Below are 26,852 nucleotides of genomic sequence, written 5' to 3' on the forward strand. Positions count from 1 at the left end.
CAAAATGAACCCTATAGCCACAAGAGAGAGCAAATTCTGTTTTCTCCTTCAAAGATGTTCACGTCTTAATAAAATACTGCAAACGGACGATTTGGACACTGGTCTCGGAGACCTTGGTGGGAGTTTTCCCAGCGGTGACTGAATTCTGTTCACCTGTCACTGGACACCCCAGTTGGTACTGAACCACATCTGGCTGGTGTGAGGTGTCCCCTTTTAGAACGCATTTTATTATGAAACGTTTTCTGACAGAGGCAGGCATCTGGTCATTGTCTCCTCTTTGAACTATAAATATCTCTAAGTTCAGTTGTACTAAATATAACTCATGACCAAGTAATGAAAAGTGTTTCTGTGACAGTCGCCCGCCCTGGACTCCAAGTCCCTGGTGATGGAGTTGCCATGGAAAGAAGGTCACGTGCGGCCTCGCTTCGTGTTTATACTGCATGTATGTTGTTTATATGGTTTCTGTTATTTAGAGGTTGCATTTGTGTCGCAGTCATGGCAATTTGAACAGCACAGCGTTTAGGTCCGATTTATATGAATTAAAGCAGAGGTCAAGTCCTAAAAACAAAAGTGGGGGGACTCATCTACAAACGCAATGGGATGTGACGTCACCAGAAATTAGCATATCAAGGTGAAATATGCACATTTCATTAAATTGGCTTTGCATAAGCACCCAAATTGCACAGGACGAATGGCATTTGCCTTTCATAAAATCAACACACACACATAACCAAGACAGGATATTTTCTTCTAATAGTCTTTTTGAAAATGTTAACATGTGTGAATGTTTTTCACTCCAAGAACCAATACAAATGTTTTCCCTGGGACTTGCAGTACCGAAATGCAGTGGCGAAATGGGGCATTTAACTGTTAGCTGTTTGTTATTTTTCATCAGGTGTTATAGTGCAGTGGTGAAGTGTCGGCCTGCAAACCTGACAACTGTGGTTCGATCCCTCCGATTGGCATAAATTCAAAGAGCAAATTTAATGTTTCTCATTTTAGCTGGGGAGACCGCCCACGTGCACCCTTGACATGAGCCCGGAATTAAAGCGTGACATAGTGCACCCGTCAGAAATGCAGGTTAGTGGCCAGGAATAGATGCAATCAGAGGACCCAAGATGACCAGATTTTAGGATAGGATTTTGCAAGAATTCAGCTGTATTGTGGCGTTGTGACAAATCAACTTCCGGGGCACCAGTAGTCCAGGGATGAATATCGGTTTCTAAACCGTTAATCAGCCCCACACCTCTAGTACACCAGAAGGGATCCAAACAGATTGGAATACATGTCAACCAGAAGCGCCAAGCAACTCACTAAGGAAGACTACCAGCGCACCTCCAGGTCCCCGAATTGATGCATCCATCCACCGACAACTCGGACGTCCTCGCCATTTCATACAACTCCATCATCTCTCAATCCGTAGATGCCATTGCCCCACTGACATTAAGAAAAGCCAAAACCATAAAACAAACAAACTCATGGTTCACTCCGGAACTCCTCCAGCTACGCACACTAAAAAAAGGTCAGCCCTTTCAGCCTGGCAACGTAATTCAAGCGACTCTACCAAACTGACCTTCAAAAATATAGCCAAACAATACAAAACCGCCATCATCTCAGCCAAAGCCAACTCCTTCAACTCCAGGATAACTAACGCCAAATCTGGCTCCAGGGAAATCTTCGCCATCTTCAGAGAATTGGAAACACCCGCCCCCGCACCTAACACCATTACCATAGACGAAGATTGGCGCAATAAAATCCAAGATGCTATGCTCAACAAACTGAACACCTTACAAGAACAAATCATCAGCCACCAAAAAGCACTAAAACAACAACTTTTGGATATACAACAGAACGCACCAGCGGAAATCCCACCATTCTCATTCCAAGAAATGGAAGAACAGGACGTCCTAGCTATTCTCAACTCGATCAAGCCCTCCAATTGCAAAGGCGATTCTTGCCCTGCTCAGCTCATTAAAGACAGCACCCCCCCACTGACACCCTTCTTCACCGCCTCCATCAACGCCTCCTTCAAATCCAACCTAGTGCCCCCCTGCCTCAAAGAAGCCTGGGTTTGCCCACTGCTGAAGAAACCGACACTGGATCCAAAAACACCAGGGAACTACAGGCCTATAACTACAGTATCCTTCCTACTGAAAATCCTGGATAAAGCTGCATACCTTCAAGTCCAGAAATACCTTGAAACCCATCACCTAGTGGGCCTCAGACAGTCAGGCTTTCGCCCTAACCACGGAACAGAGACCGCCCTCTTGGACCTCAAGAACCAAATAGATGACCTCAGGGACGCAGGCAAACCTGCCCTCTTACTACTTCTTGACCTTTCTGCAGCCTTCGACCTGGTCGACCACGACACCCTCTGCCAACATCTCTCAACTGCTGGCAACTTCTCACCCAATGCCACAGCATGGATCCCCTCCTTCCTTAGCGGTAGAGCAATGAAGGTTTTCTCAGACCAGGCCTGCGCCCAACCACATCTAATCAAATGTGGAGTTCCTCAAGGGTCCAGCATTTCTCCCACCTTGCACAACCTCTTCACAAGGTCACTATTTAACTACCATGGGCATCACTTACACCAATTAGGCTGATTGCACGCAGATCCTCATTCCTCTCTCGGGTGATTATGAAGTGGACCAAACAACCCTCAATGCCATTTATGCCACCATCCAATCCTGGATGGCGGAAAACTGGCTCTGTCTGAACAGCGAAAAGACCAAACTCCTTATCATCGGCTCCGTGGGCACAATCCGAAAGTTGGGCTCACAATACGATGCCTTTCTCATCGACAACACTCGCATCCCCAGATCTCAGTCAGTCAAAACTCTGGGAGTATACCTGGATTCGAACCTCACCATGACCAGACAGGTGAATGCAATATCTTCAGCAGCTGCCTACCACTCGAAACTTATCACAGACGTCAGACCGTTCCTAATGCAACAGAACCCCCTCACCATCACCAGAGCAATCATTGGATCTCACCTCGACTATTGCAAAGCGCTCCTTCTAGGCACGTCAGCAAAGAACATCAGGAAACTACAAACAGTGCAAAACAATGCCCTCAGAGCAGCAACAGGCGTCCCCAGAATGGATCATATCTCATCCACAAGGAAATCAGTCCATTGGCTTCCCGTTAAGGAACGTATCCTCTTTAAGTCTCTGGCACTTACCCATAAATGCCTCCATGATACGGCACCACAGTACCTCTCTCAGAGATTCTATGCGCCCCCTTCGAACAGACCCACACGTTCCAGTTACTCCAACCATCTTGCCATCCCCAGAATCCTCAAAGCCCGGGCAGGTGGCTCAAGCTTCCGGTGTTAGCAGCCACAAACTGATACCTACTCCCCCCCACAATCAGAAGCATCGAATCCCACACTGCCTTCAGAAAAGCAATCAAAACTTAACTGTTTGTATAACCCTCACCCAGGATCTCACTGTTAGGCATTTGCTACCTGTAACCCTTGCATTGCCTTTAACTTCTTGTACACCATCACCTTCCTTTCCCCTCACCCTCTGACGGGCCTCCCCTGGCCCTCCTCCTATCCCCACCTGCGAGGCCAAGAACCCTGGTGTTGCCTTTGATTCCACACTCTCCTTCTCCGCCCACATCGCTGATGTATCAAAAAAGTCAAACCTCCTACTGCGCCTCCTCAGAGGTATTCTTCCTTTCCTCTCATTCCCCCAGAAGCTCTCTGTCTCCCAAGCTCTGGTTCTCTCTAAATTGGACTATTGCAACAGCCTCTTTCTTAATCTACCTGCCTCTGCTCTACTCTCCGCCCTTTACAACTTATCCAGAACAGGACTGCGAGACTTGTCCTTGGCCTCAAGCCCTGGGGTCGTATCTCTCAAGCTCTGAAATCTCTCCATTGGCTCCCTTGGATGAAAGGATTAAATTCACAACCCTCTGCATTGTCCACAAGGCTTTCTGGGACCTGGGTCCAACATACCTTCAGCTATCCCTCCGCAAATACCTCCCCTCTCGAGCTCTTCGCTCCTCTACCTCTAATTCCCTCAGGATCAGTCGTTTCTCAAAGAAACAAACTGGGGGTAGATCTCTGTCTTCGGCTGGAGCCTCCCTCTGGAACAGCTTCCCTGCCACTCTAAAACTTGAGGAGAACCATCTCTGGTTCCAGAAGCACCTCAAGACCTTCCTCTTTGCTTCTGCCTTCTCCTCTCCTCTCACCTGTTGATTCTACTCTCCCTTGGCACCATGCACCTGGCCACCCTCTGTCCTCCGGGCCCAGGTACCTGCTCATCTTGCCACCCTTACGCACTGCCTCCGGACCACCCCCTGCACTGGGGTATGTATCTGTACCCATACAGCCCCCCCCCTTTTCTTCCTGCACTTTCAGACCTACATGGCCTGCTGCCATAACCCAGCACTTGCCACTTGCTGGCTGCACTCCCATTGTTTGTTGCCTTTTTATTTATTATTATTTTGTTTTTTTTTCCTTCTCGCTCCGCACTCTCCTTTTGTTCCTTCTTCCATGCACTTCTCCCTCTTCCCCCTCTACCCTGCACTTGCACATTCTCAATGTCACTGGGCCTAGTAAGATTGTTGTTTTTGTTCTCCCCTGTTCCCCTTCCCTTGCCTTGTCGCGCTCTGAAACACTTGTGTATGAACGCGATAGAAATAAAGTATCAATATCAATATCAATAACTAAGACACTTTCTTGAAACAGCGCCTCGATGCCTCCGGGCTGCTAGGCGCTTTACAAATACAAAAAATATATATATAAACCTCCTTGTCCAATTTTGGTAACGTGCACGGAACGGCAGGTTTATCTCTGCAAGGTCATGGATCGTTGGTTAGTTGCAACGCAACAAAAATACAATTATTAACCAATGATAAAAGGCACTGTCCAGTCAAGGTTGTACACAAATATCTACTTTATTATTATTACAACAGTCAGTTCTAGCACACTACAAAATGCAACCCACTCTGTAAAGGAATACAGAGGGGGACAGTTTTACAGAGGAAAGGGATGCACTCTGGATACTGACAGGAGGGTAGTTGGTAAAGTAATCAGTCTTACTGTTCAAGTTTATTTGGTTCCAGCACCAAGGGAGCCAGGGGTTGTAAATGTCACCAGGGGCCTTCGGAAAAGGACCAGGGGGACAGAACCACAATCTACCTGGTGCTGAGATGCTCTTGATGTTCAACAGGGTTGAGTCGGTTCCAGGGCGCTTTGCAGCTCCTGCGACAGAGTTCAAGCCGGGAGACAGCTGCAGGTATCAGGCAGCAGACAGTTCGACAAGCAAGGCTGGATGGATGGCTGCAGCCTGGCCTACATGGTGGCTCTGGGTCAAGAATCATTGTCTCTGTGCTGGTTGACAGATCTGGAACGCTGGTCGAGGCGTCTCCGAAAGTTTTAGAGACTGCAGCGTGACAACAGTCAGTGGTGTAGTCAGTGGCGGTTTGAGGGCTTGACTTCATCGAGAATATCCTTAAAAGAATGATGCTGGATGATGCTTATGTGGCACTCCTCCTAGCTTCTTCGCAGGGCTCGTATCCTCTGTTCAAAAGGATGGCCGGAAGCTGAGGAGAGTGTTTTCAGGCAACAGCCTTGTCCTTTCTTCAGAAACTCTCGGGTACTTCCCACCTAGGAAGCTTGCTGGCAGAACCTAGCAAGGAATGCTGTGTGCTGGCTGGTTAACAGTTGTGGCACTGCTGGACAGTTCCTCTGAGTCCAGTATCTCCCTCTGTTCCCTCAGAGATGTTTTGGGGTGGGATCTTGCTTCCGTCTAGGAAATCCTGGCCTTCCTTCTCTGACGGAAGATGAAATGTAGTCTGTACCTTCAGCCAGGGTCCAATGCTAAGTTCTTCGTTCCTGCTTCTGGTGAAGCCTTCAGATGATCTGCTAAGTGAGGGGCTCATCCCTCTTTTAAAGCCAAATGGGCCCCAGTGATTAGTGCAGGCTAAGCCTAGCTTAAGGAACCAATCAGTGGTCCCTATCAACAATTTTCTGTTATGCGTGAGTTCAGGACTAGAGTGCTTTGCAACAGGGAAGGTAAGAGGTGACAACATGTATTCCTAAGTCCCACCCATCTTCCTGCCTGTTGTAGATCAAATTGTCTCTCTGGTTAACCTAGCCCTCTGTGGCTCTTGATCAAAGTGCAGGTCTCCTTGAAGTTTGTGGTGAGAACAGACTTCTGTCTCCCTCAAATCACATACTTCGTCCCTCTGAAAGGGGTCCGCTCTGCAGCGGACCAAGACATGCCATTCACTGTCCTTCATACAGAGGGGTGGGAGTTAGCTTCAAGGTGACACAATGCATATTAAAGAGGTGTTCGTTTTCCTGGCCATTGTTAAATTCTGTGACCACGCTTATTCTCAGGCATGCTTCAATGAAATCTCATCAGTATGTGCCGCCACCACACAGAACTTAGACAATAGCATAGGGCGGATCCATGGAGTCTTTGACATTTAATTCGGCTGACCATGGGAGGACAAAGGTGTTGCCCTTCTCCTCTGGATGTTTTCGTGCACTCCTCACTGTTACCTGTCAAATAAATGTGACAGGGAGGACTGCACCTGTAGGCGGTGTCACCCAGAGTACACTGTACTATGTGTTTGTTGTGTGGCGAGCATTAGAAAATGTGTGAAGATTAGCCCCACACATTTTCAGTGGTTGATCTCCCTTCATTCATTTTCATTTTCCAAAAATTCAAGAAAGCCCAGGTGAGCGTGCACTCCCCGTGCGGATGGTCGAATCCCTCACAGGCATCCCCTAGACCACCGGTATTCAAACTGTGGGGCGTGGACCCGTGGGGGTTCGCGGCTGCATCCGTGGGGGGGCGCAAGAGCGCAGCATGAAATGTAATTTTTTTTTTTTTTTTTTTTTTTTAGTTTTGAAGAAATGGGCCGGGGCGGCTCACATGGTCGGGCTGAAGCATGATACTGTCTCAGGCAGGGACGTCATTTGGGGGTCGCCAGAGGTCGCAACTGCGACCTCTGAGGTCTCCCTTGCGACCTCTGTGGTCTCCCTTGCGACCTCTGTTAAAAAAAAGAAATAAAAAAAAAACATTTCGTTTTTTTTTTTTTTTTTTTTTCGTTTTTTGTAATGCAAGGTCCTGGAGTGGCTGGCTCTCATGTTCAGGCCCTTTAAAAAAAAATAATAAGACAAATAAGAACAGGAGTGCCACAAGTCTAACACTTTCAGCACTGACCCTAAATAAGAAAGAATAGGAAACCAAATAATGTGTCTTTCTGGAATTCTGTACAATAATTGCTAAACTCATTAAAGGTTTATTTCAGGCACACTTCAGGGGGTGAGTCACTGATTTAGTCTGTTCTTAAACGCCTCAACTCAGCCTTTAATCCTTCTGAGGTCGATAAATGAGTACCAAGACAGGTTGGGTGATATTGGGTGTATATTTTTTCTATATAAAGCGCTTAAGTGTAAGTGCTATATAGTAAAACATCATTATCATTTGGTCATGGACGTCTGCTTGCATTCACAGTAATTTGGTAATATGGGCCTATACACACTGACCTTAACGCTACATATGGCAATCCATTCTTGCATGAAATGTACATCACATTATAGTGATATCGTAACCATACTTTTCGTACTGTACAATGCTGTGATGTCACTTCCTGTTTTGGCAACGGGTGAAAGGTTTGTGTTCCATCGCTTCCCGCGATATCACTTCGGGGTGGGGTCAAATGATATCAGTTCCTGTGATGTCATCAGGGGTCAAGGGTCGTGTGATGTCACTTCCGCTACCCCTGGCATTTTGGTGAAATGACGTCCCTGGTCTCAGGCACCAATGAAAAAGTGGCCTGCAGTTGTAAATGGATATTCATTAACAGGCTGTTTGAATAGTACCCAAGGGGGTGCTTTGTGTTAAGATGTAAGTGCATTGTGATATTTATAGAATATTTATTCAGCAACAACGGTCAAAATTACTAACTGCATAGGGAAGTAACTCATCAAACTGGCCCACGTTGGCCAAAAAGGTGGCCCATTTTGACTGGCCCACACTAGCATTTAGTATTTTTAGTACAGGCATTGCCCTATGATATTCTATTTGTATTGCGCTCATACACAGGTGTTTCAGAGCGCGACCAGGCAAAGGGAAGGGGAACAGGCCAGTAGGCCAGTCCGAGCCTGGCGGCTCATCCATAATGGTGAGGCGGTGCCCACCCAGTGGCCCCCTCACCCATTATGGAGGAGCTAAGGAGCCAGCCCGGCGAAACAATGAGCACTCCCTCAGCTGCTTTTTCCAGCTGAGGGAGTTCTACTCGGCTGGCTGAACTGTCAAAGGGAAACACTATTTCCCTTTGACAGTTCAGTTCAGTTCCCCAGTCGCACATTCTCACTGAGCCATGCAATGCTGGGGCGTTTTGCTTTGCCAGCATTGCATAGCTCATTGGAAATGCTGGCTGGGACACTGCATGTCTGTATGTGCGAGGGGGAGTTCCTGCGCCTCCTCGCACATACGGACAGAGCAGCCTGGAACAGGGGGCGTTTCAGCACCCACATGCAGGCCAATGCAGAAGGTATGTTTATGTTAATTTATTTTATTGAATCATGTGTATGGATGCATGATTGATTGTGTTATGTGTGAGTGTACAGTGATGGATGCTCGTGTGAATGATAAAGTGATTGTTGTATGAATGTGTGTGTTAGTTTGTTTTGGTCCGTTGAGCTGATTTTGGCAAGTGGTGGATAGAGGGGCGAGGGAGGGTTGTACAACAAAGGTATTTTAAAAATGACTAAATGCCTTTGTTGCACAATCCCCCTACCCACCTGCCAAAATCAGCTCTCCTTCTGAGGCGCTGTGGATCCCAGGCGACAGGGATGGTATTTTTTTTACTGGATTTCTATCATAGATGTCCAGTCAAAATACCTTGCTTTCCCCCTTGGCACTCCAGCGTCTTGTATACACACATAACCATGTTGATTGTGTGAGGCCCAGTGGGGCCTAGTGGGGCCCAGGGGACAGGGATGGTATATTTTTGCTGGACATCTATCATAGATGTCCAGTAAAACATGTCCTGCCTGCCCCCTGGGCCCCCCAGCAGCAATTGCAAACTGATTGGATATTTACCCATTTTCTTTTAAAGAATGCTCTACAGTGCGACATTTTAACCCATTATTTTATAATATAATTCATGGGGGGAACCCACGAACCCCCCTTGATTAGTTCGAACTCCCTCACTGTGCTCGGTCGCTATGGCATTTTTGGGGGAAATAGTTATTCCCCTCCACTTAAAAAAATTTACCAGCCACCACTGGCTCTCGGACTGTGTTGGGAACGGGATGGGGGAGCCCAGGGACTGTGACGGGAGCAGGATGGGCAGGGAACCATGGGACAGTGGTGGGAGCAGGGTGGGGAGAGCCCAGGTTGCGTGATGGTGTGGGGAGAGCCCAGGGACTGGGTAGGAGTGGGATGAGGGAGCCCAGGGACTGTGGCGGGAGCAGGATGGGCAGGGAACCATGGGACAGTGGTGGGAGCAGAGTGGGGAGAGCCCAGGGTGTCTGATGGGTGCGGAGAGACCAGGGACTGGGTAGGAGTGGGATGAGGGAGCCCAGGGACTGTGGCGGGAGCAGGATGGGCAGGGAACCATGGGACAGTGGTGGGAGCAGGGTGGGGAGAGCCCAGGGACTGAGTGGGAGTGGGATGAGGGAGCCCTGTGACTGTGATGGGAGCAAGTGGGGGAGCCCAGGGACTGTACTGGGAGTAGGGTGCAGTGACAGTGCGCAATACATACTGTCCATTTGATATTTTTTGGGGGGGGCCTGTGTGCCCAAATTTTGCTCAGGGGTGCCTAGGCTAAACATTTTTGAAGACCACTGGCCTAGAGGATTTACAATGTGAGGCAACTTCTTTGATTGGCGTGCACGTCAGAGTCTCATTTACAAAACAATCCAGGGTGCTTGTGTATGGACATCACACATTTCACAGCTATCTCTATAAAAAAACGAACATGAACACAGAGGGGCGGGGTAGGGGATTCCTGAACAATTTATTGTTTGCTCAGGGGGGCCTTGGCATAAAAAGTTTGAAGACCACTGCCCTAGACAAACAGAAAAAACGAAATAAAAATGGGTTACAAAATCAAATTCTCGACCAGTTACCCTGTGAAGCAGGGTGTGTGAGGCAAGTTCAATGCATGCTGGGAAAGAGAAGAAACACTGTGTGGGTGACGTATCGTGTTGCCTGGGTGCAGCTACAATGGTAATCAGCCGGCGGGTGCAGTGAATTAATAAAGGGCGATGGCTTGAGTGCTATAAGTGGGCAGGGGTGGCATGAGGTATAATTGGGCGGTGCTGAATTGAGTGTCGATGGCTTGATTGTTATCAATGGGTGGTCATCAACTGAGAGCTAAAAGGGGGCAGCAGTGAATTTTTCACCAACCGATGTTAGAAGGCGGGGTTACAGAGCCTGGACGGAAACATGACATTTGTCAGTAAAGGTCTATAGGGGGAGTGATGGGTTAGACTGGTGGAGACATATATGTAGAGACAGGCAGGTCGTATAACATGAAGGGGGGACTTTTACATGGCTTCTCATCTCTTCAGTAGGGATCACTTTTCCACATGGAAAGGGCAGAGCGGTGGGCACTTGTCCATGGACTGCAGGCGAGCAGAGGCAATGGTGTGGTCCCAAATGCATCACCTCAGCTCAGGAGTCACCGGTGGGTGATAAAGTGAGACACCCTCAGTGGGGATAAAGAGTCATCCAGGTTTTCTTGTGAATCGTTGGTGAGGACTCATGCGTGACATGATGAGTCCCGAAACAGCCGCCCTCATGAATTCGGAGGGTCTTGCCTTGAACACAGTGCTGCATCGGTAGGCATGGTTTGGACCAGCTGACTGTCCTAAATGACTCCATGATCACCTTCTGTTTTTTAGCTTCAAAGGGGACCTTTTCAGAGAGGTTCCTTCAGCAACTCTGGGCCGGAGCAAAGTCACCCCCTCGGGTTTGGCAACGAGTGGAGCGAGTGGAGAAGCTGGTCCCCTTGTTCGAGGACTTGTGGTGGTGGAGTTGCGGTCCGCACCAGACAGTGCATCATCAGGTAAACAGCTCTGTGCATTTAAGGCGTTGTTATCCCTCACTCTGATTGGTCCCTTGCCAGACACCCATCCACGCACACAGCTCACAATGTTTCCACATCTAGGCAGGCGAGTCAGCATCTCTCTGCCAACCAGTCCTTCTGGAACTATCCGCTGCCTTTGACACGGTTGGCCCCATCTCCCTCCTCACAACAAGGTGCTCCGCATAACTTGGCATTGGGAACGGTGGGGAGGCCAGGCTACGATTCCTACAGTGTGGCCCGGTTCCCTGCCGGCTCATCACCCACCCTTCATTTCTTTCTTAACTCAACCCTCGTTGACGATATAACGTCGCCAGTCAGCTTCTTCGTCTTCACCCACTCCTCTGCACTTGATCCTGAATTTTAGCCATTCACGCCTCTACCATGGGATTGGTGTGCTCATATTTTTTTTTTTATTATTTGTGTTCAAATGTATTTTACCCGTTTTTACAAAAAATGTCTGTCTGAAAAGTGTACTAATCGACACACACACACACACTCTCTCTCTCACTCTCTCTCTCTCTCTCTCTCTCTCTCTCTCTTCTCTCTCTCCGTGTAGTTCTACTGAAAATCAATGATGCCCCATCCCTTCTCCTCATCCGATCTACCCATCTCCCTCTGTAGCAACCTGGCCATCCAACAGGACAGGAGCATCCATATGCCAACCGTAATTGGGGTGCCACTATGCCCCACTGACCCCCCCAAACCAGCAGCGTCTCATCATAATACAATCCTTGCCACCTTCTATGTCACTCAAGGCAAACCCCCATCCACACTGATGCTTCTGCTGAGTCGTGCCCTCCTGCAATTCCCCTAACACTCCATTTTGCAACCAGTGAAAGTGCTGGACTGCCCACCTCCTTATTTCCCACAACCCACTGCCACGCCCTCCCCTCTCTCCCTCTCTCCCTTCCTACCCCTCCCCCCACCCTTCCTCTCACCCTCCAATTACCTTCGTTCACCGCTTGCAAATGATATGTGTTGTGGCCGGTTGTGATTGACACCTTGACTTCTGAATGAGGAGGCAGGGGTAGCCCAGCCTGCCCTGGAACTCATGTCCTCACCAGTCGCTTCCTGTCTCAACAGGATGCCAACAGGACAGCCGTGCCCAGGAGAGCAGAGGCAATACCGTGTCTGCCACACCCAGGTGAGAACCTTGTGTCACGGTCATCCCCCCCCCCGTCCCCCCGATGCTTATTGGGACATGTTCACTGTGCCTTTGGGAAGTCATATGTGTGGGTAGCGTCGTGTAATCCCCTGATCCCGGCTTCCACTTACGCAAAGGGTTCTTTTAGCGCCCACAGGTCTGACGGGTAGACTGCGCTAAATGAAGTGTGGTGTGGGGTGGCATGGGGGCATATGGGGACAGCACCTTGGCATGCCAAGTTCAATGGGCATCCCAATTATGCCACTGGGAAGGAAACGTGAAACAGCAGGGGCCTGGCGCCAATGCTAAACACCTGGTGTTTGTAAAGGGCAGGTAATTAGGGGTTGAGATCGTACGGAATATCTACCGCACAGGGCAGATAGAAAGCACCGCTGGGGTAAATGAAATATGTTTTATTTACCAGTGCAGTAAACATGCATACATCTCCACTCGCCGTTAGGAGGAATTTAAGAAGTCTAAAGTAATTAAGATGCCAGATGTTTTTAGAATTGCCACCAGACTCACAACAAAGCCTCATGGTAACAACACATTGCAGCAATGAGGAGTGTGTGTATTGAACACGTGGGCGCCTGCAATAGCTGTTATTTAAACACGTTGCAAGGTGTTCTATTGCCATGTAGTTGCGACATCCCCACTCAAAGACACTGCAGGACTGTGACATCGTGTTGCAGATGCTTTGGCGCGTGCCCACTGCCAGGTCCAGCACCACAGTGCCCACTGCCAGGTCCAGCATCACAGTGCCCACTGCCAGGTCCAGCACCAGGGGTGAGAGGCACTTCACAGAAGCGAATGCCAGCTGTGGCAGAAGCCATTCAAGCAATGGCCTGGCTTTCCAGGTCCCTTTTATTTGACCGGACTGCTGCCAATCTGCAGCGATGCAACCGGGAGGCCTGTATAGCTCAGTCTGTTTAGCGCTTTTTCATGGATGCTTATTTATTTTATTGTGTTTATAAAGTGCGAAAACCCCCAGGCATCAGGGCGCACAAGGACACGAAGGTGCTGACAGCAAACACAGGACAGGAGACAAGGTGTGCTAAGATTGGCTGTGAACATAGCGTTGACCTAGTTAAGCTGGGCAGGATATGTTAGAAGTTGGTTGGTCATTGGCGGGAGGGCCCAGGTTTCTGGAGGTGTTTTTGAGAAGTATTTTAATACGACCAGTATTGCAATGTCTACTATTTTCTAAGAGGCGTTCATGAGTTCACGTTGGAAAAAGGCGGCTGTTTCTTTGCTTAGGATGTCTTTGTTTAGGCCGGGGCAGAAGGGGGACATTGGTGGCCTGCCTTGTTGCTTTCCTTGACCAGGGCTTCTGGTGTGCTTTCGTTGTGGAGCAAGTCATTGTTCCTTTCCATTGCTGCAGCATCTGTGTCTTGTTGGTTGTGTTTAACCTTGACTCTCAAGTGATTGGATTTGGAGACGGGGTGGGGGTGTCTCATCTCTTTGCTTATTTCAGCATTTCTTTCAGTGGGTTACCTGATCCCTTCTGCATAACGCAGTCCCTCTGTTGTTCGGATTGCTGTGTTGTAGGGCTGCATCTGTTACTGGAATGCTGGTTTGTGTTTCACCACAAGGTTGGCGGCAGAGTCTAAGAGACGATATGCAAAGGTGTGATCGTGAGAGGTCTGTGTGTGTGCAGGAAGGAACAGTTTGTCTGGTGGTTGAGATCCCGGTGGGCAAGGAGCGATTCGACATCTGTGGTGCCCAATGGCAGCTGGTATCTAGAAAGGCTTGTTGTGTGCCATGTCCATTCCTCCGCCTCCTTTCCGTCTCAATTGCCTTGTAGGAATTTTAAATTAGCTGGGATGGCGTCTTGGACTGCTACTTTGCAATCACCTGATAGCCAGGTTTCTGTCAGGAGCGCATAGGACAATAGATGTATGTCGGAGTACAGACTGTAGTTTTGTGGTGACTCGGGAGGCAACTCTTAGCATATAACAGAAACAGGGTACATACCATGCTGATCTTTCAGGAGACAGGTAGTCACAGGAACTGTAGGGGCAGGAGAGGGATGAAGCAAAGTGACACAGAGAGAAAGAGAAGGCAGGCAAATATACGGGGTAACGCGGATTGATCAGAATGAAGGGTGTACTGGAATGGGGTCTCCAGGGAGATTAGGAAAAGCCCTTGGGATTGGTATCAGCAGATTACTATTCACAACAATCGCGCAGCAACGTCATGGGTAGGACGTGCTGATGTTGATGGTTGTACTCAGTGAAAGGGTAAATCCGGAGACCATATACTGAGACAAGTAAGACTCAACGAACTAGACTAAAGCAGCCAAAGACTTTCCCTTATCTGATCATAACAGAGACCAACCCAGGGGTCACACGGTATACGGATATAAAGCTGAGACACAACAGTGGACCAATTTGTAATCAAGAGGGAAAAGCAGAGTGGATAGAAATAACCAAGTACAAGTACAGGACAGGCAGAGAAAAGAAAGAAAGGGCAGAACTGTAGACGGAGCCTGATGGCGGAAGCTATGCACGCATTACTTAAAAGGCACATGTGAACGCTGGCATAGAGGAAATCATTGACCAAGAATCAGAATAGTTATCAGGGACCTGGGCAAGGAACGTTGCCACACAAACTTCGAAACCTAGCGTTCTAGGAATATCATGAAACATACAGCTTTAGTCTTAAGTAAGGTAGTCAGTCACTGCCAACTCAGCGATTGCGTGGTTCAAGTAAATCAGTGCACTAGTCATAGACAAGACGTTGCTGCAAACACGTGGTTCAGAAAGCTAAGTACACTAAAAAGCAGGTACTTTAACTATGGACAAGGGTCTTACCAACTAAAGCATGAAACGTGGATTGGAAAGTGACATGGGGAAGGGGCAGCTTTGCCATAAATAAGGTGGGCCTGTAAGCCGGTGGTGTGGGGTCAAGGGGTTGGGGTCTGTCAGCTCACAGCAAAACAAGGCTTCAGGAAAGGCAACCAGGAAACACAAAAACTTTCAGAAAAAAAGGATTAGCTTTAACAGCAATCAAGACAGAAACTGGAAAGCTGATATAGCAGGTAGGAAATAGTAACCAGAAGTAAGATAGCGTGGAAAGGTTCAACACCCGCATGAAGCAGGAACTCCAGGTAAAGGCAATTGATAGAACACTGGGTAAACCTCAGAGTGAGCCTACAAAGCCCTCCCAGCTCACACCCCAACTGGGTGGAGCCGACTGCAGCCTGGCGAAGGTGTGTCCAGTTAAGCCCAGTCCACGCTTCAGTAGCCTGCAGCCGTGGATTGCAATTAAAGCCTCGCCCTCTCTTGGTAGCCCAGCCTGCAGGAGCTTGTAACAGGTGAATGCAATCAGGGTCCCTCCAACTTGTAGCAGCTTCTTGAAAGTGAACGTATTTAGTATGCCTACGCCCAGCCCTTTGCCTTTTGGACAGGGTACATCTACTAGAATGCATCAGCTGGTTAAACCCAAAACCTGGTATGGAACTTAAAGTAGGTTGTTCCAAAATCTGCACCAGTAAAACAGGTAAACGAATGCCATGGCCGTTTGTGGGGCTTAATATGGCAGTTAAGCTATGACCCTATGTCTGTGGATGGGTACCTACAGTGGTACTGGCTGGCAGGCAGGTAACAGTTTACATGAGGAGCAGTACAGCAGTGCCACCTTTACCGAGGATCTCGTGATCTGCGCTCTGTGCTGGGACATGTACATGGCGTTGCAGGGTGCTGTGTTCTGTTCGGATGGTGCTGCTCATCGTGAGCTAGTCTTATACTTGGTGTTTGTGGGCTTCTCAAGGTTAGGGTTTGTGGGCGCTTTCTCTGCTGGCACAGCTTCCTCATTGAAGGTTACCCGTTGGGTCAATGTGTCCATCTTGCTTGTGGTGGTTGTTTGGGGTATGCAGATGTGTAGCTATGTGGAATTTACAGTCCTTGATGATACAGAGTGTCTTCTGTTGGTGAGTTTCTTTTAGTGCCATGGGTGCCTTATTGGTGGTGCAGGGGTGTTTGACCATTCCTGCCAATATGTTGCAATTGGACCTCTTATATTGCTTGTGTGCACCAATCATGGCCTGGGCTGTGTGTGGATTTCCAGTCATGGTGCCTTTTGCCCACCTGTTATCCATTGGTATCGCTTACGCTGTAGGTTGAGCGTGTTTGTACGTAGAACGTTTTAATGCGATAGATAGACTTTGCTTGTGATATTGTGTGCAATCTCTCATCTCTGTGTGGATATGTTACAATCTTGTTGGGATCTGTGAAGGTCTGCGATGTGGTGGCTCATTGCAGCAGGCCCCTTATCTTGATGTCTCTGGTGGTTGTTAATTCCTTCCTCGTTTGGCTACCAGTCATTCCCTCCTTGTTCGGCTACCAGTCATTCCCTCCTTGTTCGGCTGCCGGTCATTCCCTCCTCGTTTGGCTACCAGTCATTCCCTCCTTGTTCGGCTGCCGGTCATTCCCTGCTCGTTCGGCTGCCGGTCATTCCCTCCTCGTTCGTTCCCTCCTCGTTCGGCTGCCGGACATTCCCTTCTCTTTAGTTCCCTCCTCGTTCGGCTGCCGGACATTCCCTCCTCGTTCAGCTGCCGGTCATTCCCTCCTCGTTCAGCTGCCGGTCATTCCCTCCTCGATCGGCTGCCGGTCATTCCCTCCTCGTTCGGCTGCCGGACATTCCCTTCTCTTTAGTTCCCTCCTCGTTCGGCTGCCGGACATTCCCTCCTCGTTCGGCTGCCGGACATTCCCTCCTCGTTCAGCTGCCGGTCATTCCCTCCGCGTTCAGCTGCCGGTCATTCCCTCCTCGTTCAGCTACCGGTCATTCCCTCCTCGATCGGCTGCCAGTCATTCCCTCATCGATCGGCTGCCGGTCATTCCCTCCTCGTTCAGCTGCCAGTCATTCCCTCCTCATTCGGCTGCCGGTCATTCCCTCCTCGATCGGCTGCCAGTCATTCCCTCATCGATCGGCTGCCGGTCATTCCCTCCTCGTTCAGCTGCCAGTCATTCCCTCCTCATTCGGCTGCCTTTCCTTGAGTGAGACATGTTAGTATGTTGTGCAGGATCGGACAATTGCTGGCAATTACCCCCACCTCTGCTGCTGAGCATCATTGGGAATTTCTTTGTTGCATCCATTTGGCGTGCTCTCTTTCTTCATTTATTTTTCCCAAAACACCATCCGAGATCAAGAAAGTCACCCTTGTAGAAGTCTTGTTCCAACTTTTGGTTAGGAGTTTTGGTGACAGTTATCTGTCTGCCTGCGGCCATTTCAGAGGGGTAGTACCCATGGTGGACGTTGCGGTGATGGCCTGTGGGTTGATGGCCATCTGCTCAGGAGTCTGAAGGAGAAAAAACACAGAGTGTCATATAAATGTAATTTGCATGTGTTTGTAACCATTTATAAAGTGCATACAGCGAGGTCAATTGACCCCTTGGTGATGGCCATCACTGCAGAGCAGCTGGCCTCTGCCTAGCTTCATGACAGCCTAAAATAGAGGAGTTTTATGCAGGAACCGGAACCAGAGATGATTAAGTTTCAGCATGATACTAGTTGGGAGGGGGGAGACCCATTCTCTGGGGCCCCAGATGACAAGCATCTCATTCCCCGAGCAGAGCTTTCGGATCTGGCAACAGTCTGCTGCCCCATTGTCATGTGGGATGGAGCCCTGTGCCTGGTTCTGGGCACTGCCAAGGTGGTGATTCAGCAGGCTGGGTGCCAACCGGCACCTGTGGAGGTCTGGCCTGGGGCAGAATGTTGAGCATCTACTGCTCACCCTACCTTAACTCCTTCACAGGGCAGGGGACAATCAGTGGCACAGCACAAGCTGGTGTTGAGGGACCTACCACCCCCCACACCACCAGTCTATCGCGGAAGGTTAGCCCTGGAAGCTTAGATCAGGTCCTTTCCAGAACCCTGATGAGACCCTGTAGGGCAATGTATGAGCAGCCCCTCCCCTATTAAGAGTGCCCAAAGCTCCCACTGTGAAATAAGCAGCACTTCCCTTAAGGGGAGTGATTTCTCATCACTCTGCAAAGCAGTGAGGGTCTAGTTACAGGTTCACCCGGCACTGCATCATCTCGAAGGGACCCAAGCTGAACTCTGCTGCCACACGGATACAAAGTTTCCACACCTCGACGGGACCCAGGTTGAACTCTGCTGCAACACGGATACAAAGTTGCCACACCTCGAAGGGAGCCAGGTTGAACTCTGCTGCAACATAGATACAAAGTTGCCACAGCTCGAAGGGACCCAGGCTGAACTCTGCTTCCACGCGGATACAAAGTTGCCACAGCTCGAAGGGACCCAGGCTGAACTCTGCTTCCACGCGGATACAAAGTTGCCACAGCTCGAAGGGACCCAGGTGGAACTCTGCTGCAACATGCATACAAAGTTGCCAAAGCTCGAAGGGACCCAGGCTGAACTCTGCTACCACACGGATACAAAGTTGCCACACCTCGAAGGGACCCAGGTTGAACTCTGCTGCCACATGGACACAAAGTTGCCAAATCATGATTTCAGAGACGCTGAAGATTCAGTACGGGAAACAACGTTATGGAAGTGTTTCTCACATCAGAGATACAATGTTTCAATTTGTCTCTACAGGCAATTTATAAAAAAAAAACACAAAGTATTCAGAAAGCTTATCCAGAGTGTTTCCAGAAAGCTTCCAATTCACATGCTGGAAACACTGAAGCCTTCAGCTCACCCCAAACTCCAGGAAGGGTCAGAGGAGGAAAGTTAAATTCTAAGACGGCAGGCATGCCAAGCCCAACACAAACCCTGATGCACTTGGGGAGAACAACTGAAAATCTGACCCGGACGAGGAGGAAAAACAGTATAAAAACGCTCAGCTGCAGTAGCTTGTTCTAGGTCACAGGAACAGGAGGCTCTCATTTTGAGGAGGCTGGGGACTAAAAAGCAGTAGAAGGAGCAGAGTCTGGAGAGACTGAGTAGAGTAGAGAGGTGGCAGCAGTGGGGAGCAAGAAGAGATGGGATGGGAAAGTTAAGAGGGTTAAGGAGGAGGTTGTTACATTAGAGGGTGAGAGTGGACGGAATGAGGGAGGGAGCGATCCAGAGGAGTTAGCGGAAAGAACACTGCAAGGTGGAGTTTGAGGCAAAGGTATTTGTACAGGTGGTTTGGCGCAGTAGAACTGTGGGACTACCATGCTTCCAGGTGAGATTTGACTCGTGTCCTGCTATGTGCATAGTAGGCCTACTAGGAACAGTGCCGTACTGTTCCTGGGTAAGAATTCTGAGTTTGGGTTGAGACCAAGCATATTCGCACTGCACACTACACATTTACAGGAGGGTATTTCTCTCTAATAATATTCGCAAGTTCTAGGTATCAGTTTTGGTGATTAAGGTGTTTATTACGATTTTTCTGACACGTGTTTCGAACTCAGGGGTCATTCTTAAGGCAGGAATTATTAGAGACTTGTAATTTGTCTTAGTTCTGTGGGGGAGGTCCCTGTGATGACGTACGGTGGATAATCATTAACCTGAAGCTCCCTTGTACGGTTGTCCTCGTCAGGCGAACTGGAATCAGTGTTCTTTTTTTTGTGGCTATAGCAGGGGCATAGTTGGCCCCCATAGCTACCCCCTTCTTTTGTCTGGAAAGTGTTGCATTAAATAAGAACACATTGTTGGAGAGCGAGAAGAGGAGTAGTTCTTTCAGCATCTCCAGAAGGAAGAGGAAGGATGCAGACACTTTTGCGTATGTATAGTCCAGAGCTTCTAGTGCAAGATCATGATTGATTGAAGTATACAGAGCTTGTACGTCCATGGTTACAAGCAAATATTGGGGTTACTAAGCCAGGTCCTCAAGACCTGTTAGATATGCATAGTGTTGCATATGTATGTGGGAATACTGGTAACATCTCTTTGTATGATGTTGATATATTTGGCCATTGGTTCCGTGACCAATCCCATTGCACTTACGATTGGTCTTCCTTCTGTGATCAAATTGTATTCTTTATGCACTTTGGGCAGGAAGTAGACAGTTGGCATATGAGGGTGGTCTACCACCAAAAATCAGGCTTCTTCATTGCTAAGATATCCCAATCTGTGCCGTTTCTCAATGATGGTTCTTGCCTCAGTACTCGTGTTCTTAATGGGATTAGTTATCAGTGGTTCGTAGCATTCTGTTGAATCCAAATGATTGTGTGGCGTCATAATATAGTCTGCTTTGTTCATGATCACAATCTTTTCACCCTTATCCGCTTCCTTAATGAGGATGTTAATGATGATGATGTCCTCTTTGCTCTTATGTTTGTCAAGTGCTCCCCTCTCCATTGCGTTTAGGTTTCGATATATATTGGTTTCCTGTTCTTTTTCATGCTGTCCTCCATTTTGTGTAAGTCCATTGTTACAGCTTATTGGAATATATTGATTGCATTATCACCTTGTAGGTTTGGGGTAAACAAGACTTCTTTCTAAACTCCTTTGTGGTTATTGATCGCTCCTCAATCTGTATGCATCATAGTAGTTCCTGCTTGGAAATGCCAGTAGTTGCGGCATCTGCATCTAAGTTGACCAGAAGTTGGGTGTGATTCAATTCTTCTATTCTGGTGTTACTCAGTGGTTGTTTGGTCTTGGTAGCTCTCCTCCAAGGTGTTTGTTTGGCAAAGAATTTCTTGAGTCTTAGTTTCTGTGTGTATTTGAATAGTTCTTTGTCTGCGTCCATGATGTTTGCGGTGCTCATGGGAGCATTTGAGAGTGCCTTGTTAAGTATTTTCTCCTGCGCCTATGTGAGCACATATTCAGATAAGTTGAGTACTAGACGTGTGGTCTCTGTTCTTGGTGTTGGTTCTGGAATCTTGATTTTGTTATTCTTGGCCCGCGTTCTGGGCCGGGGTTTCTATATGCCACCCCTCCTTGCCCTGTTCTCCTTGCCTGAATGGGTGTATTTGACTCGATGGGATCCTGAAAGTGGACGTGCTTCTGGGTATTCATTGGGGTTCTCCGGTTGCCTCTTGAATCTCTGGATCTGTTCTAAGTAAAGATGTTCCTGCTAGTGGAGCTTCGGTTACTATGGAGTTTTCACTGGTTGGTCTGTTTGTGTTGGTGGACTTTTCGGGTTCTCTGTCATATTTTGAACTAGCAAGGGAGACATTCAGAGTGCTCTCTCGTGAGGTGCTATTGGTCATATCATCAAATTTACGTTGAAACTTGAAGACCCTGACATCCCTCTACTCCTTCTCATCTCTTGCAAATTTCTTTGACTTGAGGAGTTTCACCTCATCTTTATGTCTCTTCAATATCTCAAATTAACATGGGGGGTCCTGGGAGTCCCTCTGCCAGACATTAGTCCTGGTTACGGGAGCCTTACCCAGAGTCTTTAGCTCAATATCTTCCACAGAGAAGAAATATCCCAAACCTATCAGTCTTTGTCCTGCCCTGGGGCAGTCCAGCACCGAAATGCTAGGCAATTTCCCTCTGAACAAGAGTACCAACAGCAACCCCAGACACGCCCTACTGATGAGGTCCAACCAGACCGACAGCAACCCCAGACACGCCCTACTGATGAGGTCCAACCAGACCGAAACACGTGTCTGGGGTTGCTGTTGGTACTCTTGTTCAGAGGAGAATTACCTGGCATTTTGGTGCTGGACTGCCCCAGGGCATGACAAAGACTGATATGTTTTGGAAATGTCTCCTCTGTGAAAGATAGTGAGCTAAAGACTCTGGGTATGGCTCTCGCAACCAGGACTAATGTCTGGCAGAGAGACTTCCAGGACCCCCCTCCCTTGTTAATTTGCATATTCTTCAATATCTCATACATAGTTCGGTAGTTCTTCTCCGTCGTAGCTGATGCTGCCGGATGGTGTTCAATTTCCTTTTTTAGGATGTCAATTTCTGCGACTATTCTCTGATGTTCTCTTTCCGCATGCTCTATGATATGAGTAAATCCAGCATTATTCTGGAACCTTGCAAAAGGCTGTCCTCCCATTTCTGAGCCAGATCCACATCTTTTGGGTTTGCAAAGTCAGGAATATTAGAATCTGGCGGTCCCTTGGAATTTTGTCTTTTTCTGTGTAATTCTTCAAGGTAATCTTTTCTCAGAATTTCTTTATTTCCTGTGTGCATGGTCTCTCTAATTTGACGAATCTCTTTCTAAGATTTGCAGGTCATTGTTCCTTGGTTTGAATGCATGTTCTGTAGACCCTCGGAGGACGAACGCCACCCTGATATCATTGTTCCTTTTGAGTAATTATTCCGCCATTGCGGAAGTCCAGAAATTATTAAGTTAGTTTGGATCTGCAGAGTCCCCGTTTTAAAATGGATTTATACAGGTGGGTCGGAGCAGTAGAACTGAGGGACCACCGTGCTTCCAGGTGAGATTTGGCTCGTGCCCTCAGAGGAGGAAAGATGGCAGGCCTGCCAAGCCCAAAACAATTCCCAATGCACTCCCGGAGAACAACTGAAAATCTGACCCGGACGAGGAGGGAACACAGTATAAAAGCACTCAGCCACAGTAGCTCGTTGTAGGTTGCAGGAACAAGAGGCTCCCATTTTGAGAAGGCTGGGGACTAAAAAGCAGTAGAAGGAGCAGAGTCTGGAGATACCGAGTAAAGTGGAGAGGTGGCAGCAATGGTGAGGAAGAAGAGGCAATTCTAAGTCGGGCCAAGGAGAAGAGTTTGGGTCACCCCAAAGCCTCCAATGTCAGGCAGGGATGGGCGTATGGTGCCCTGGAAGCCATGCTTCCAAGTCGGGCCAAGGAGAAGAGTTTGGGTCACCCCAAAGCCTCCAATGCCAGGCAGGGGTGGGGGTATGGTGCCCTGAAAGCCATGCTTCCATGTCGGGCCAAGGAGAAGAGTTTGAGTCACCCCAAAGACTCCAATCCCAGGTAGGGGTGGGGGTATGGTGCCCTGAAAGCCATGCTTCCATGTCGGGCCAAGGAGAAGAGTTTGGGTCACCCCAAAGCCTCCAATCCCAGGTAGGGGTGGGGGTATGGTGCCCTGAAAGCCATGCTTCCATGTCGGGCCAAGGAGAAGAGTTTGAGTCACCCCAAAGACTCCAATCCCAGGTAGGGGTGGGGGTATGGTGCCCTGAAAGCCATGCTTCCAAGTCGGGCCAAGGAGAAGAGTTTGGGTCACCCCAAAGACTCCAATTCCAGGTAGGGGTGGGCAATCTTCTTTTTAAACAGTGCAAACTGGAACACTTGCTTTAGAGGTTACTAAGGCCTGGAAACCCACCTCTTGTGGAAGAGACATTGGACAAGGGGTGGGTCTCTGAAGGACCCAACCTCATTTAAGGAAAACCATCCTGACATTTGTTTGTTTGGGATGATGCCATGTACATTTGAGTTGTCCAATTCTTGTAAAATATTCCCTAGGGAACTTCGACACATGATTGTGGCGTCATTCTTGCTCCCAGGCCGACCCCTTTGACACATGCCATCATGTTTAGTGGAGAGTGTGTGGCTACATTTGACCTCTATAGGGAAAACATATTGGATATGCCAGCAAGAGGGCTGCCACTGACTAGCGTGTATAGCTGGAGGTTCTAGCCCTGCAGTCCTCTGAGAAACCAGTGTTCCGCCTCATTTTCTGCTTCTACAACAGATAAAGGAATGTTATGTTGCACAGCGCTACTCTCCCAGAGGGGTGGCTTCATAGCGCTGAGGAACCGCTCTGCAGTGCCTTGCTGTCCCTATCTGAGCTTCTGGCGAAGAGTAGTCAGACACATGGCCTCAGGAAACCGGCCTGAGGCTAGCGTCGGCCTCAGGAGACCATCCTGCGGCTGAGGTTAGCCTCGGCCTCAGGAGACCGTCCTGAGGCTAGCCTCGGCCTCAGGAGACAGGCCGAACACTGAGGCTAGCCTGCAATGCTAGCAATAGGTCTACTGTATTAATAAGCAATGTGTTTTATCAAGGAACTCATCTATTTATTTATTTATTTATGCATTGCTTGCTTGTTAGGCGCTTATACAATGAGAATGTCATGTTTCAAGTCGCCCACAGGGGAAGGAGGGAGGGGAAAAACCTACTATGACTTGTGAGTATTCAGAACGTGCAAGTGGCAATAATACTGCGCTACTGTGCAAAGCGACCATCCCAATGCTGGCCCCTCCTGCTGTAAAGCGCTCCACTGCATTTGTGCTAGGTTCGCGTTATAAGCAATAAAGCAAAACATTTAATGAAAGCGTATTCCTGTGTGTTTCCTGTGCAGGAGTGTTCTTCCGGAAGCACGGATTTCCGGCAGCTGCAGTGCTCCGCCTACGACAAGAAAGCTGTGGTGGGAAATCGCCTCTTCAAATGGGTGCCGTTTAACACGGGTACGTCCAGGTTCATTTGCCACCTTGCGGGGGGAGTCGGGGCGCACCCCACTTAGGATTTAGAAATGGGAGTGGCGTTATGCCCACGTTTTTGTAAAACACAGTCTTTGTTCTTAATGTCTATCTGTATGCAGCTTTGGTTGTTTACCTGCAGTCTGTGAAGCCCTGGTGGCACTAATATAATGCATTGAAGGTACCGGCAGCAGCAGCCTGCTGTCCAGGCGTGCATGGCATAAGTCCTGCCTCTTATATTCACTTTCCATGTACCCAAGGGGTGCTTCAAAGAGTGCCTTCCATAAATTGCATGGTGCGCGAAACCAGTAGTGGCGGCAGCTTTATTGCTTGGGGGCGGATAAAAGGGCTGGGAGCCAGGGGAGGCACCGCACCCCTGACCCTGCTCTGGCTCCACCACTGCACGAAACACTGAAATGTTTTCTTCGATATACTGGTGGGACACATCCCCTTATTAAGATATTAGTCATCCCAACACACATTTTTATAGCATTATAAAAACAATCTAGGTTTGGTATTTGTCCTCAAATGCTGTCTGTTATTGGGGTCACGATGCTTGTGAGATTTGGAGGTTAATCAATGTGTCAGGTAAAGGGCCTTTGCTCTCCCTGGTTATCCCCATGTCGAGGCAAGCATAGAAAGAGCGTGTTTCTGCTCCTGTCATAGCCCTGAAGAAGAGCTGACTTTCCAAGCATACAAAGAGTGTGTTTCTGCTCCTATCATAGCCCTGACGAAGAGCTGACTTTTCAAGCATACAAAGTGTGTGTTTCTGCTCCTATCATAGCCCTGACGAAGAGCTGACTTTCCAAGCATAGACAGAGCGTGTTTCTGCTCCTATCATAGCCCTGATGAAGAGCTGACTTTCCAAGCATAGAAAGAGTGTGTTTCTGCTCCTATCATATCCCTGATGAAGAGCTGACTTTCCAAGCATAGACAGAGCGTGTTTCTGCTCCTATCATAGCCCTGATGAAGAGCTGACTTTCCAAGCATACACAGAGTGTGTTTCTGCTCCTATCATAGCCCTGATGAAGAGCTGACTTTCATCTTGGTGGGTTTGTCTACTTGATATTGTTTGGCTACAGTTCAGGACATGATGTATACAATAATTGCTTTAAGATCATCAAGGGCTTGAGGTCCCGGAGCAGTCTACTAGCAAACCGTGATCCGTCTAGTTGGGCTCGCATTTTAAATCCTTTATTTATTTTCTGGTCTCAGGGCATCCATACTCCAGTTTTTAAGAGGAGACCCAGGTGTTTTCCAGACAGTTACAGGATGATATCCCTTTGAGATGTCATGAGTAAGGTTTTTGCGAAGGTTCTTCTTAGGCTCATTCTTGCTGGGCGGAAACGGGATTTCATACTAGTACGTCTCCCTGGGGCAACAGCTTGCCTTGTTCCGTTGCTAGCCAGAGCTGCCATGTGTCTGGCTTCATGTACCTCCTAGTCCTTCCTTACCTCAGCTTTCGGAACCATGAACAGGGCCCTTTGTGGTGTGGGACTGAGGCTGGTTTACTGTCCATGTTACTAGTCTTGTATGACAACAGGACAGCTGTGGTTCGATTAAACAGGGAGGGGGCGTTAACAAACAGAGTGAAATCCAACATGGGTCGCATGCAGGCATATCTTTTTTTACATTTGCATATTGCATACTTGCTCGAGGCTGTAAAGCCTAAGAAAAAACAATAAATGTTCCTATCAGGAGAGCAAAACCCAACTCAATAATTGTTCTTTGGGTTTGTTGTTTCAAAGCAGCATATCAGGTCTATTCTGCATACGTATTATTTGAATACACTCTTGGCCTTTTGACTTAATCAAAAGATATTTAATTTCCAAAGTATATTTTTTATAAAAGCAACATTGGTGTTTCATAAAAGAAACATACAATCACATCGTGATTTACAGTATCAAAACATTTTTGGGGATAATTAACCCATCAAAGAACATCATATGTGAAGAGACACGGGACAAAGTGACGCAGGAGAAAGCCAGGCGGAACACGATGCTTCTTAGGATCAAATCGCAACTGCATTGTGAATTAGTCACGCAGGCACACAACACACACTGGCCCTCATTACGACCCTGGCGGAAATCGAAAAACGATGGCGGAAATGCAATACCGCCATCGAATACCGCTCGGTGCGATTATGACCCGTCACCGTAAAGTACGATGCCATTAGCGACACCGTAGTGAACGCCAACGCTAACTGCACCAAGTAAGCGCACGCGCGCACTGCGAAACCGTAATTACCACCATGGCGCAACGGTACGGGAATTCTGACCCTAGCGGACATGTACCTAACGCCATCAAGCATGGCGGAAAGTACCATTCCGCCATGGTGAGAAGTACGGCATCGCAAACCAACCGTAAAAGGCCCTACTGAGTGCCTGTACACCA

At 48.4% G+C, this 26,852-nt stretch overlaps 1 protein-coding gene across 1 annotated transcript in view; it reads left to right on the forward strand.

Annotated features, from left to right (window-relative positions):
- LOC138504593 (ADAMTS-like protein 5) overlaps positions 1-26,852 on the forward strand; it is a 567,458-nt gene that overhangs the window by 174,764 nt on the left and 365,842 nt on the right. Inside the window, exons 3-5 of the mRNA XM_069625180.1 lie at positions 10,881-11,044; positions 12,149-12,209; positions 24,341-24,446. Of these exons, the coding sequence (XP_069481281.1) occupies positions 10,881-11,044; positions 12,149-12,209; positions 24,341-24,446 (331 nt within the window). The remainder of the gene's footprint in view (positions 1-10,880; positions 11,045-12,148; positions 12,210-24,340; positions 24,447-26,852) is intronic.

This window comes from Ambystoma mexicanum, chromosome 11 (genome assembly GCF_040938575.1).
Source record: "Ambystoma mexicanum isolate Mex_15411 chromosome 11, UKY_AmexF1_1, whole genome shotgun sequence".
Taxonomy (NCBI): Eukaryota; Metazoa; Chordata; class Amphibia; order Caudata; family Ambystomatidae; genus Ambystoma; species Ambystoma mexicanum.